Consider the following 14,978-nt stretch of genomic DNA (forward strand, 5'->3'; position numbering starts at 1 on the left):
TTTGGGTGGCAGACTCAGCAACAGAGAGACTCTTCGCTGAGTTGACTTAGCTGAATTAGTGCACTATTATTGACCTAGTTCTCCATTGCTCCCCTCTCGTGGCTCCAGACAGAATAAGAGGAGCTTGGGAAGCATTCCCTTCAAGTCTCAGGATACATTTCTGCTAAATGAGCCTGTATGTGTGAACGCTCAGGGTAAATCTACTCTGAAATGGCTTTGACAGGTGAACGCTCAGGGTAAATCTACTCTGAAATGGCTTTGACAGGTGAACGCTCAGGGTAAATCTACTCTGAAATGGCTTTGACAGGTGAACGCTCAGGGTAAATCTTCTCTGAAAGGGCTTTGACAGTGAAAGCTCTCGCGTTTTAGTTTTGGGAAGTCAGAGTGGGTGTATTGCCGATAGAGAGGGTGAAGGAGTACATGCATCAACTGTATCAGTGTTAAAAAGGCAGTTGTGGTCTTCCAGGATGTGTTTACACTGTTCCATCAAACATCTCTATGTGTAAAATCTTTAAAAACGATCTATGAAGTGTCATGCAATAATGTTGGATGCATTTATGTGCGTTTGTCAGGTCTGCACAGTACAGTATTATGTGTTTACAATGGGCAAATATAATCCATTTTCAGTTGGCTCTTTCCTTTGGTTATCAATATTCGAAACCATTCATCAAAGTACATAACTATTCATGTTCAAAGTTTGAGATGCGATGGATGCCCTCTAGTCAGTTCTATTGAATGAATAGCAAAAGTCATTGCAAAGGAATTGCTGGTCATTGGACATGTGACCTGTAAGGGGACAATGCAGAAGGCTCTTGTTCTCTCTGCATTATGTGATGGGGAGTGAATGAATAGCTCTTGTAAGGTAATGCTTTCAGTGTGGAGGGCGCACCATTGTGTGCCTCGGAGAGTGAGCTGATTTAACTTGAATCCCTCTAGTCGGTCTAAAGAATGGCCCTATGGTAAAGGTTTTCCCAAGGGTGGGGGCACCCCTAGATAAAGAGGGGGAGCCAAGTAAACAAATAATAACGACAGAACTGTGTTTGTTATCGTAGGAGAAAATAGCTGGCCGAAGGAAGATGAACTCTCCCGTTTGACATCTTCCCACAGTATCGCTCGCCAATCCCGGAGATCAGAGGTCGAAAGATGAAGGACATCTTGAAAAAAAGAAAACAACACAAATAAATGAAATGCGCAGTTTTAAATCCATTGTGTGACAGCGGAGAAGATGGTGACATCACTATGCCAAATGATACACGCTTGTTTTATATCCGACTGACCATTGACTTGTCTTCCTTATTTGGGCTGGGCTCGCCTTTAGGGGGTTAGCGCCTTGGCTTAGCGCTAACGCTCCCAGGCATCTGTCGAACCCCAAGACGAGAGAGTTTTCATGTGTGATGATGTCACCCCAGTCTGAGTCTTAATGCGAACCAGAAGTTATGTCGAATTCCTTCGGAGTCTGTTCCATCTGGAAGCAATGAAACAAAGATGGCGACTAAAAATAGAGGCCCACTTGAGATAATGATAAAAAGAGATTTATTGCTTACGGTGTAATAAGCATACAGTACATCTTCAAATTCCATACCTGACTGTAAATAGTGAAGGCCTCTTAAAAATAATGGTCAAAATTTGCTTAACCCTGTACCCCGTTACACTCATACCTGTATATGGGTTATGGGTTATATGGAAATGACAGATTTTGGACACTGATAAGTGCCTAAATTGGAACGCAGTGGCTGTACAGTAGCATGCTATACATGATGTCAGAGCTCTGGGTCTCCGCTTCACAGATCTGTGTGGGTTTTGATGACAGCCGTTCTGAACTTGAGCACCGCGTGTGACAAGAAGTTACCCCCATCCTTAATGGTAATTGGGCAACTTGAGCACCTTTTTGGTTGTCTGAGTGGGGGAAATACTGTAACTGATGAGGACTCAATGTATTTTGAAAGATGAGATGTTGAGGATTATAATAAATACCACGTTGATGTCAAACAATCAAGTCAAACACCCGTGAATCCAATGTGCTTTTCACAATTCCACACCGTAAAACCCATATAATACACAGTGTCAACGTTTAGGATCACTATGTTTGATGTACAGTGACAAGATGACATGGCGTCGTACCCTGGGTTGTCCTGAACCGAATGAGCCTGTGTTCTCTGTGTTGTGAAGAATTTGCCGCAGACCGCGCATCTGAGTGCACTCATGACTCCATTCGAAGCGCATCCAAATTATGATCTGCTCCTCTCTAAGCTTTCCACTGTAAGATCGCATTTTATAATTTAGCTAGTCGTCTTGGCAATATAACACCTGACACAGATTGGGATTTATAATGGACAATTCTGGGGATTGCATAAACAACAGCATTGTGTAAAGGCAGGATGCAGGGCCGTGTTCCAAACGAAATAACTACAAGAAGCACTTTATAGTTGAAGACTCTTCTTTGAGTCATAAAAGTGAATCGAAATGACTTTCGACTTTTAACTGTGCACACTTTGGAGAGGTACGTGGCCACTTGGAGACACCAGTTAGACCTCTCACTCAAACCCTTGTCATTTTTTTGTTGTTGTCTTATGTTGCAACTACCCCAAGTTTTCCAAGAATATTCTTATCATGTCGCTGAATATATCCAGAGTATTTTCTTGTGTCAGGTGAACAGTTTTGTCCTCGCCTTTAGTCTAATAATTTCCCCAGAAACTCCAAACGGTTCCCTTTTAATTGCTGCCGTGGTTGTCCATATGCTTTCCATATTTCTTCTGTAAGACACATGTCATTTAGCCCTATCCATATAGGCCAATTCCCACAAGTGTAAAGGGTTAAGTTATTTATGAAGGTTTGATTTTGAGTCTCATTTTGAAAACACCTTTGGACTGTGTGCTATTATCAGCATTAATCCATCTTTCGATTTCACCTAAAATCTCACTCGCACTTTATATACAATTTCTAAATCCTCTCCACAGAAAAGAGAAAGTGAAAATAGGCCAACATTACAATAACACACTTTCATAGTAAGGATAATTAGCGGGATAACGGTACGTCATATACCTTTCAGCATTTCGTGCTGCTCAGATATTAGGCTTTTATTCCCCTTAATCCCCCCAAATCACTTGACTGTGTGTCACTGTGTGCTCAGCAGACACACAGAGTAGCCTGTGTGCCCAGAAACCTACTAGAAACACATGACACGGATCCCATTAAAGTGGTCGAAGAGAGAGAGAGAGAGAGAAAGGAAATTGCCTCTTGAGAAGGCTCTTGTTGACTGACAGTCATCACTTAGCGACTAATGGGCTCATTTTGCATACATATGGTATGGCTTCAAAGAAGACATATAACAAATGTCCGGACTTCCAGGGACTTCCATGGACGCTGCACATATAGTAACGGAGGTTGGTTTACTTCATCCTCATACGGTGTCTATCTGCATCACAAGATTAACACTAACATAGTATGTTAACACTTTTAGGTTAGAGTGCAAAGCTCGCTGATACATACAGTATCAATTTGATGTTCTGTTTTGCTGTGGAATATTGGACATTGCGGTTTGAAGGCTGAAGGCTATATGCTGTAGGCATAACATTATGTTCAGATACACCTTTTCCTCCCTACTGTAATATATGACAGGAAATCGCCCTCTGCACCGTATCTGCATGAAAGCAATCTAAGACCCGAGGGAGGTCAAAAGTTACGACAACCAATCATTGCTCACACTTCTCGTTGCTGTTTCAAAAGACCTTTATACACACTACACAGGCAGGCACACATACACACACACACACACACACACATCCCCCGGCAAAATAGGAAACCTATCTGTTGTCTATCACTGTCACTTAAAATGGAAATATGGCTTGTGATGAGGATGAGAGGCGGCAGGGGGAATGACAGTGGTGCAAACAAACAGTGTTCCCGTTGTCACATTACCATTCTGTCAGGCTTCAGCATTCCTGCTCCCTGCTCCCCGGCAACAGGGAATCTCCCTGGCATTCAGGACCATTCCAGTGGGAGAAGAGATTTGGAAATCAGGCAGAAGCAGATCCTAACCTTCCAGCTCCAGCTTTTCCGAGGAATGTTTTGCCTGCCTGCCTCGACATCTGCCTAACACATGGGTCAACCTAGAGAGAGCGTGTGCATCCAAAATGGCACCCTATTCCCTATAGAATGCACTACTTTTGACCAGATCTATATGGCACCCTATGGCACTACTTTTGACCAGGAACCTGTTCAAAAGTAGTGCACTCTATAGGGAATAGGGTGTCATATGAGACACAACCAGCCTAATCAATAAATCACACAGCAGATTAAACAGAGAAAATATACTGTAATAAACCTGAGGCTGTGGGGCTTATTACATTGATAATACGCAAGACAGGTCAAATGGTGGAGAAATATATATTTATATGTATGGAGAAAAATATATCTAACAAAACATACTCTCGGGGGTCGGGAATTTGCGTTGACGAGACGTTAGCTATATTTCACTGTGCTCATTTGTTATACCGTGAATGTGTTCTGAAGTCTGGCTTCTCTCCATTCGTTGCTCCCAGAACGTCGGCAGCGAAGACTATAATAAGCGTTGGCTTGCAGTTTGCTGTTTTACTGGTGTCAGGCTTGGTGAGGCGGACATAAAACAAGTCACTAACTTCATGTGTCTGGGGAGGATTCCTTGTTGTTGTTAAGTTTTCTGGGTGAGAACAAAAATATCTCACTAAGCCGACTCACTCGGGGATAACACTAGCCTAGCCGGCTTAGACCTTTCTAGCGCTTTCAGCACCGTTCACTGGCCAAAACAGTGAGCCAGAACGACAAACCCTTCATTGACAAGGTGTGAATTTAACCGATACACAATACACAATGATACGCATATACAGTATGTGCAGCTTCAATAAGGTGAGAGGCAATATAGAGTGAATGGCTGCTGTTTGAGCAAAGCGAACACTGACTGAAAGTGAATATCGCTTGCTGAATGTGCCTAATGTGTCTAATTTCCCATGAAGCTAAGGGGTAGCCAGGCCACCTGATCGCTGCGGCTCTCGTTAATATGTTGGCAGAGCCAATTGTGCATGGCTAGGCTAGGTGTGGTGCCTGCCTGTCAAAGCCTGCACAAACAGAAGCTGAGATTCCCTCCGGTGGATCAACATCTGGTTCTCTCTCTCTCTCTCTCTCTCTCTCTCTCTCTCTCTCTCTCTCTCTCTCACTCACTCACTCACTCACTCACTCACTCACTCACTCACTCACTCACTCACTCACTCACTCACTCACTCACTCACTCACTCACTCACTCTCACACTCTCTCTCTCTCTCTCTCCTCTCACTTACCTGGTACTCACAAACTCTGCTTATCCTCACTGTGTGTTTCTTTCTTTCACTCTCCTTCTCTATCTCTCTATTTCTCCGTCTCTCTATCATCTCTATTTCTCTGGCAATCCTCAGCCTGTAAAGTCAGGCCACAGATCTGTCGGACTCCTTTAATTAGGCTAGGCATCCCGCTAGCGGGACAACTTCTGGTGAAGCTGGAGGGCCCGCAATTCCAATAAATAATCTTAAAAATTCTGGATATTAAACATTTAGGTACATACAAGTCGTATATCGGTTAAAAGCCTAAATTCTTGTTATCTAACTGCACTGTCCGATTTACAGTAGGCTTCTTTTAGGACTGCGCCTCACATTAAAAATATTTTTCCACCGGCACAGGTTTCATAAATTCACAAATAGCCATTAAATATTCACTTACTTTTTTGAAAATCTTCCTCTGATTTGTCATCCAAAGGATCCTAGCTACAACATGTAGTGTCGTTTTGTTAGATAAAATCCGTCTTTATATCCCAAAAAGTCTGTTTAGTTGACACCATTGATTTGAGTAATACACTCGTTCAACATGCAGAGAAAGGAATCTAAAAAGCTACCGCTAAACTTAGTTAACCAGTTGCGATGAGCAGACCCGTATCCGGGAGCGTGATCATAGCCTCAAATGCATTAGCATAACGCAACGGACATAAATACCCCTAGAAACTTTTCCTATTCATGAAAATCGCAAATGAAATGAAATAAATATATTCAAACACAAGCTTAGCCTTTTGTTAACAACACTGTCATCTCAGATTTTTACAGCCAACGCTAGACAAGCACTTGTGTAAGTTTATCATGGCATAATGCTATGCTAGGCTCTGCTGGCAGCAGGCAACATTTTCACGAAAATAAGAAAAGCAACCAAATGAAATCCTTTACCTTTGAAGATCTTCAGATGCTTTCACTCAGGAGACTCCCAGTTAGATGGCAAATGTTCCTTTTTTCCAAAAATATTATTTTTGTAGGCGAAAAAGCTCACGTTTCTTCACCATGCTTGGCTGAGAAATCGACCGAAAAATGCTACAACTATAACGCCAAACTTCTTTCAAAATTAGCTACATAATATCGACAGAAACACGGCAAACGTTGTTTAGGATCCATCCTCAAGGTATTTTTAACAAATATATTCGATAATATATCCGTCGAGGCAGTTGGTTTCTCATAAGAAGCGATTGGAAAAATGGCTACCTCAGTATTTTACGCAAGGTTTTCTGCGGGAGACACCATGTGACCACATGCCATATATGGTCCCTTACAGCCATTCTTCAAGGGAAATGCCTAAAAAGAACGTGGAAAACGTAAGCTCATTCGTAGCTCATTCACAGCCATATAAGGAGTCATTGGCATGAGGCGGTTTCAAAAAATGCGGCACTTCCTGGTTGGATTTTTATCTGGGTTTCGCCTGTAACATCAGTTCTGTGGCACTCACAGACAATATATTTGCAGCTTTGGAAACGTCAGAGTGTCTTCTTTCCAAAGCTGTCAATTATATGCATAGTCAAGCATCTTTTCGTGACAAAATATCATTTTCAATTTCATCCAAAAATTAAAATAGCGCCCCCTAAATCCAACTGGTTAAAGCAAGTCAAAATACGTTTCTATATAATCCTCAGATACCCTAAAATGTAATTAAACTATAATATTTCATACGGAAAAAAGTATGTTCAATAGGAAAACGATATTAGCAGGTGTGTGTCCTCTTCGTCACACACGCATACACAAATTTCCAAGTCTGTGTCCCAGTACTAAAACTCATTATTCTTCCTCGTATTGGAAGAAACAAGCCTGAAACCTTGAACAACGACTACTGACATAGGAATTGCATACTAGCCATAGGAATTGCATACTGGGAGCAAGATTGAATGATTTTCCTATACGTTCCATTGGAAGAGCATGGGCTCTCAAATTTGTTGTTTTTTCTGGTTGTTTTTTCTTTGGATTTTCTCCTACCATATCTATTGTGTTATAGTCTCTTACATTGTTTTAACAATTCTACAGACTTCATAGTGTTGTCTTTCCAATGGTACCAATTATATGCATATCCTGGCTTCAGGGCCTGAGCAACAGGCAGTTTACTTTGGACACATCAGTTAGGTGAAAATTTAGAAAAATAGACCCTTTTGAAATGAATGGCATGGTCCTAAACATCAATATGGCTTATGAATTCAGTGTGTATTTTCATATTTCACTACCTGCCTTTATATAACTTTTTAATATGAATTGAACATATATTAAAAATGTCAAAATAAATATTTGAATTTCTAATAGACCCGTTCTTTAGGTGCTCTACCCTCCACACATGTTTTCTGAGATACTGTCAAACAGAGGCTCTATGTTTAGTTCCCAAATGACATACAGTAGTAGTTGCATATGCTTCGTCTCTACACAGGTTGTACTATGGGGTGTTATGGAGTGGGAATGTCAGGTTGGATTTATTCCATTTTTCAGTTTTCTTGAGTATGATTTGCTTGAGGAACAGGCTTGGCTACTGTTCCGCCACATACTGCACAGGAATGAATGACCCACTCTTTGACTAGCCAACTGAGCGTTGGAAGGAGGAGAAAGGAGACAGGGGCTATTTAAGTGTTGAATATATCTTAATGTTTGGAAAGATAATCTGACAGATTCGGATTCCTGACGGCCCGGGGAGGTGTTGATGTCCGTCTGGTGTGTTTGTGTGTGTGTGTGTGCGTGTGTGTGTGTGTGTGTGTGTGCGTGCGTGCGCTGGGACTAGGACAGGCAAGGTGCTGTAAGAGGACATCAGATAACTGAAACCCACCCTAGAGGATGAACAGGCTTCCTTTGTGTCATCAGGTAATCCATATTCCCAAATCTGTCCCCGTTTGCATGTGGTATGCAAGGGATGAATTTAGCATTGGAGGCTTTGTCTACCTGGTTTAGCCTGTTCCATCTTTTACACTGATGGCGTTTGAAACCAGCATGTTTTCTGTAGTTTTTAGATATGGGGTTAGAGTGTATAGAATTGTATGTTACTCTCCGATTGTTTTTATCCCTTTTATTAAAGCTTTTTTATTTGAATGGTTGCTCTCAGTGTGAAGTACTTTGTGAGTTATGTCTGCAAATGAAAAGAGCTCTACAAATGTAATGTATTATTATTGTTACTCTAGTAACAACTGCTGCAATCTGAAGAAAGCATTTGGCTTCATACTGGTGGCGTATTGGTTTCTGACGCCAAGGCCTACAAACCAGATCACTCAGCTCTCCATGGCTTCTCATAGCAAATCACATGTAATCACCATAGTAACCCCTTGATAACATAGCCTTCATCAGGCTGTTATTATCTAATCTATCACAGTCTTGGGAGGTGGGAGTTTGATGGGCAGGATTGATATGGTGACATGAAGTCATTTTGACCTGAATAATGACTCCGAGGGAAAGATCATCAGTGCTGTGCTACAGATAAGCCGCTGATAACATTAATTGATTCAAGCCAGGGCTGAGGACGGATACAAATGAGCAGTTTCAATATCTGTGTAACCGCCCGTCTGATGCCTAACTTTGCCTGAGACATAAAGACTTGCGTTCGCTCTCCGGGTCAGTGCCTAGGCTTTAGCGCAGAGGGCTGTCATAGTCGTGAGGTGCGCGAGAGGTAGTCTTCTCAGCCATATGAGCTCTAACGTGTCGACACCCAGGAAAGTTTGTAATATCATTCATTCCCAAGTAGCCATAAACATTTCCTCAGAAAGAAGTGTTATGTTCTATAGGCATAACCTTTGACTGCCATAAGCCAGTCGGGAATTCCACATTCCATCTCCCCTCGAATGCCTCACACAGAGCAGATTTCCAGTTGGCTAAAGTGGGTCCCTAGACCACTCTGCCATGTCATCGGGTCTCGGCCTGCCTTATGGCCAGAGAGGAGGGGGCTGGCGGTTGGGGTTGAGATAGATTCTGACCTTGGCTTTGACTGGTCTGACAGGTCTCACTCCCAGAGGCCACTAGGCAGCTTCAAGCTTTCTTATCTCTCTCACTCGCCTGCTGCCTGGGTCTCAGATCTACAGCCCTGCTGAGGTGAGGTTGGGAGGAAATCACATTATAGATAGGTAGGACTTTAAAGGAAGCCTGAATCACATACTGACCCTATACTGCAACTGGGTCAGGGCTGTATCTGCGTTTGGGTTTTTCTCAGCCAAGACCTAAAGGAACTCGTATGTTGACAGGGATATGATCCCATCCATTACAGCCTTTCAGTATGTGTGGATCTGCCAGAGAGAGAGCCGAGAGGGAGAGAGGGAGGGAGAGACGCTCTCATGGATGAATAATGAATCTAATGTTTTATTACTGAAATTCTTGGACCATTTATTTTAAACACATTTGCCGCGTGGGTGCGCATACGTGCACGTGAGCATGTGTGTCTGGCGTAAAGCAAAGCTTTTTTGGCCGAGTTTCCGAGTGCCGTAGCAGTGGGGGACAAAGCTCATTTTAAAATGTCCTAAAGATTAGGAGGCACATGATCGGTTGGAGGACTGCAGGATATGGGCCTCACAGCATGCCCAGTGGGGGAAGCCCTCTCTCTCAACAGCTCTAGCCTTCTTATCAACCCCTCTCACATACAGAGTAAACAGGAACTGAGGGTTGGCTGCCATAGGCTGCCATAGACCAGAAACATGAACAAACGCACAAAGGAAACTACAGTATGTAAGTGTATGCCTACGCCAGCCAACTCCAGCTCAACAAATCCCAGTGCTCTGTTTCTCCCCTTGACTCCTACAGTGAAGTTGAAATTGGATTCAGAATTTGGATGCTGGTTCATTTTTTGTCTTGTGTCCATCCTACAAAGAGAACCAGAGGACAGGACTGTATATGGTGAAATAAGCAACATTTGCAGATATTTGCATTGGATAAGCCAGTTCACAATCGATCCCCATCATCGCTAACTTACTCTGAGACATTTTATCGCCTGTTCGTGAGCTTGTATGACTTTTAGACCGTCTATAAACAACTTCCTTTGGTTTCTTGCCATGTAGGATTTGGTATCCATGGGATCGTCGCGAATGAGCCTCACAAGACTGTTGACTAGAGGGTTGTATAGATAGAGAAGGTATAGTCTGGTCACTGCTGCGGAGGAGTTTGAGGAGTTTGCAGGCCGCACCGGGCACGGTTTTTACAACCTCCCAACGATTTAGCGATGTTTTCTGTAAAGGTGATATTCGGTCCTTATGAGCTTTAGTGCTATTTAGACACTTCAACCACCTCAATGAATTCTTTGGTCTGTATCGCACTCCAAGTGTACTTTGCGAAATATGCGTTCGATAAAGTTTGAGGCAAAGGTCCATAATTTTCTCTCTCCCAATGTAGGCGCTGGCGCCCGTGGGAACCCTGCAGCTTTCGCACACAGTAAAAATGTCAGGAGTAATGCCCCACCAAAGACGTAATGTAATACATGGCAGCGTGCTCCGCATAACATATACGAGTCAGGCCTTCAATCTTCGGTTTAAATACCCTCCATTTGACATTACGACAGACCATTGCACATTCTTTGCATGCCTTCACATATGAGGAGGAGTACGCCAGAACCCTATCATTAGTAGAGGTTTCCGCAATGACAACAGAGACTTTTTTTAAAATTTAACTAGGCAAGTCAGTTAAGAACAAATTCTTATTTTCAATGACGGCCTAGGAACATTGGGTTAACTGCCTGTTCAGGAGCAGAACGACAGATTTGTACCTTGTCAGCTCGGGGATTTGAACTTGCAATCTTTCGGTTACTAGTCCAACGCTCTAACCACTAGGCTACCCTGCCGCCTCACTTAGCTAGCCGCGCTTAACGTTTGATATAGGGTGTAAATCTTTTGGTGACATGGCACTCTGGTGATGGGTAGATCTCCCTGAGAGACAGGGAAAATCATTACCGGGTTGAATCCTAACTTGAGATCTGCTTTAACGTGGACTTTTGCTTAAATCACTAGGGATCTCAAGTTGGGATTTGGATCTGTGAGACTATGTGGCTAGTGGTCTCTAACAACAGATATTTTCTCCTGACAATTCCTCTGTCTGACAACTTCTTTCCGTTCTAAGTTTATAGAGCTAGATGCACTATAGTTGATGTTTAGCTACTTTTGTTAACTAAGCCTGCACGTAAACTTTGGACTCTACTCAGATGATTCTCCCATGTTCCTATCCTATCCCTCTGATACTGTAAGACACCCCCGAGTTGCTTAACCCGGAAGCCAGCCGCACCAATGTGTTGGAGGAAACACCGTACAACTGGTGACCGTGTCAGCGTGCACTGAGCCCGGCCCGCCACAGGAGTCGCTAGAGTGCGATGGGACAAGGACATCCCAGGCCGGCCAAACCCTCCCCCTCCGTCGCCTCATGGGTCTCCCGGTCGCAGCCGGATGCGACAGAGCCTGGGATCAAACCCGGAACTGTAGTGACGCTTCAAGCACTGAAGTGCCTTAGACCGCTGCGTCACTCGGGAGGCCTCTGGCAACTTAATTTGGTCCTAATGGCACTCAGTGGGTTTAGTGTGACTGGCATCTCTGCTGGGTGTAGTGGCACCTTATGGCTTCCAGATGGCCTTGGGGACACCACTGATAAACAGCACCAACACTTTAAATTATTCAGTTCAGATATGAGGACAAGGAAGTACATGTAGGTGCGTTTAACAGCAAATGTTGAAGAAAGTGAAAAATAAGATGATTTCATCAGGTTATTTGGATATCCCTTCTTATGAATGACAAAACACATCATCACCTGGCCATCGCCATGTTCTTCTGGCCTCTGTCCGTGCCCTTGATGATCATTGGTCACCTAGTATGCCCTTGACTGGCGACTTTGGCTGGAGGTTTGGGCTTGTGCCATCTTCAGTTGGCACGGGGGCATACTGGAGACGGTGGGCACCTGCAGTGGCTGGCCTCAGGTCAGTCCTGAAGTGTGATAATTGCCCTGGTGCCAGCCATACGGTTGCCTTCTGAGAAGAAAGCTCTTCCGACAATAAGGGTTTCTCTCTATTTTCAGCTTAAGAAAGAACATTAGAGTGTTCCACAATGTAGGCTATACCGTATAATGAATACTGTCTGTACCATCATATATTATGTGTTCTAGATACACACAGTGTCTCCAGCATGAAAAATATGCTCATGGGACGAGTCTAAACGATACTAAGCTGGGTCATCTCTCAGAGGAATTCCCCATGATTCAATTATACGTGAACAGCACACGACGGAGGTCTAAAAATCAATGGAGGGGGCATCTGTGGCCGTGAGATAACGCTTCACCCAAGAGAGGCGTCACCAATACCAATAATTAATTCAAGCTAGCCACAATCACTACCGAAGGATAAATAAGTCGCTATTGGATGTTCGTATGTAGCCAACCACTGACACAGTCACTATCGGCTTCTCCAAAGAACAGCTGGGTGGAATATTATGGCTAGGTGGCCTAGTTCTTCCACAATAATGTCTTATACTCACTAGACAGGCATGGCATAGATGAGCACATCATTAGGGCAAAGTGTCAAATAAGCTGAACATCTGTTTTTCCATACTGTTCCCGGGTCTCTGCTCATTTGGGCCATGCTGTAATTCAATAGCACACTTTGGGAGTGTGTGTGTGTGGAGTATGTGTGTGTGAAGGTATTCCCTCTTGACACTACACAGCTGGCCGCCTGCACTCAGGGTCAGCCAGGCGAAGTTCCCCAGCGGTGCTTCTGGAGTTACACTCTTCCCTAACTCCCTGAAAATGAACACCCCAAAAAGAGTATGAATGAATCACACCTTCTTTGAAACACAGTCCAGTTCTGCCTCAGTGTTCCTCTTCACACTTGGAAGAGGAGTGTTTGGAAACAAGGCACCGGCTGGAAAAATACACACTACGCACTATGGCTTTGGTCTGTTTTTTCATACTCCGTGTAGGCTTCTGTATGGTCTTGTGTCCTTTTTTTTTGGGGGGGGGGGGGGGCGACCACTGCTGTTGATAAACACAATAGAATCTCCATTGAGAGAGTTTTTTAAATTTTTTACTTAGTCTTAGGCTTAGTCTGGGAAACCGACCCCTGAACTTCCTAATAATAAAGACAGTGGCAGGATTGTTGGGCTGTTCTTGATATTACTGATGTTTTTCATCCATATTTGCACATGGAATCCATCTTTGACACTCATCTCCATCTGTTGTTTACAGGGGTACATGGACGCCAACAAGTGCATCGAGGAGCTACTCAAACAGCTGGAAGAAGAGCGGAGGAATGTCCGAAGGTAAGGGAGGATCCTCGATCTGCGTTTTGACAGCTGCTGCTAGTTGCCAATAAATATTAACAGCTGAAGGCAATCTATTCTCAATGAGAACCAGCCGCACAATGTTGTTAAGTTTGGGAAGCTGACACAATGATTTGTGTGCAGTCTTGGTGAGAGAATGCTATTGTGAAGTGGTGGTGAGGACATGGTTGCTAAAGGTGAGGAAAGACAAAGATGTACGTTCAGTCCATTTCAGTTTTGGGGTTGGCTGGGGACATTTCTCATGGAGACAATGTGGATGCGGAGAGGCCAAACTCATGACCTTGGCCCTCAAACCTATCCTTAGACCCTTGAATGTCACACCGCCCAAAGAAAAAGGAGACCATTTTTCAAACTTCACCCCCATTATCCTATAACTCTCCATGTCAAAAGAGCTATTTTCTCCCCATCCAGCAACAATTTTCCCCTTGAGCGAGCAGGGAGGCCTGGGAGAGGGGCCTCTGAGTGGACCCTGGGTGGATGGTGGGGGTTAGAGGTTGACCGCTGACCAGGGCCTTTGCTACGGCAGGCCGATTTTCAATAGAAGGGTAAGGAAGTGGTGTGTAAAGGAATGATTGTCTTGTCCACAGTCTCACTCACACCACTTTAGAAGAGGAGACCCTTCCTCTTTTGACCAGGAAAGTGACCTAATGACAGTTTAGAGGGGCCTGGTTGTTATTGTGTGGTCTGGCCCATGAGAACGGCTGGGGTCTTCTCACTAGGGGCTGTTTGGAATCCATTAACTTGCTTAGACCTGGAATGACAGTGGGGGCAATAGCTATGGTTTTAGTGATCATTGTTTATTTTTAAGATGATTTTTAAGTTGTGGATTTTTAAGTTGTGTGTATGCGTACATTTTTTCTGTAAGTGAAACTGAATGATATTCTAATTAGATAATGATAATTTTTATCTACTCAACATTTTTCTTCCAGTAGCTCATATGAATAATCACTTACCTACAAATTAAAACTTAAAAGTAACATACAGTTGAAATCGGAAGTTTACATACACCTTAGCCAAATACATTTAAACTCAGTTTTTCACAATTCCTGACATTTAATTCTAATAAAAAATCCCTGTCTTATGTCAGTTAGGATCCCCAATTTATTTTAAGAATGTGAAATGTCAGAATAATAGTAGAGAGAATGATTTATTTCAGCTTTTATTTATTTCATCACATTCCCAGTGGGTCAGATGTTTACATACACTCAATTAGTATTTGGTAGCATTGCCTTTAAATTGTTTAACTTGGGTCAAACATTTCAGGTAGCCTTCCACAAGCTTCCCACAATAAGTTGGGTGAATTTTGGCCCATTCCTCCTGACAGAGCTGGTGCAACTGAGTCAGGTTTGTAGGCCTCCTTGCTCACACACACTTTTTCAGTTCTGCCCACAAATGTTCTAT

The 14,978-nt window shown here is 43.3% G+C and overlaps 1 protein-coding gene across 2 annotated transcripts in view; it reads left to right on the forward strand.

Moving 5' to 3' along the window:
- The window catches only part of LOC109878184 (nck-associated protein 5), a 166,569-nt gene that overhangs the window by 40,057 nt on the left and 111,534 nt on the right, over positions 1 to 14,978 (forward strand). For both annotated transcript variants that reach the window (XM_020470417.2, XM_020470418.2), the window contains exon 3: positions 13,483 to 13,556. In XM_020470417.2, the coding sequence (XP_020326006.1) occupies positions 13,483 to 13,556 (74 nt within the window). The remainder of the gene's footprint in view (positions 1 to 13,482; positions 13,557 to 14,978) is intronic.

This window comes from Oncorhynchus kisutch, linkage group LG16 (assembly GCF_002021735.2).
Source record: "Oncorhynchus kisutch isolate 150728-3 linkage group LG16, Okis_V2, whole genome shotgun sequence".
In the NCBI taxonomy this organism is placed as follows: Eukaryota; Metazoa; Chordata; class Actinopteri; order Salmoniformes; family Salmonidae; genus Oncorhynchus; species Oncorhynchus kisutch.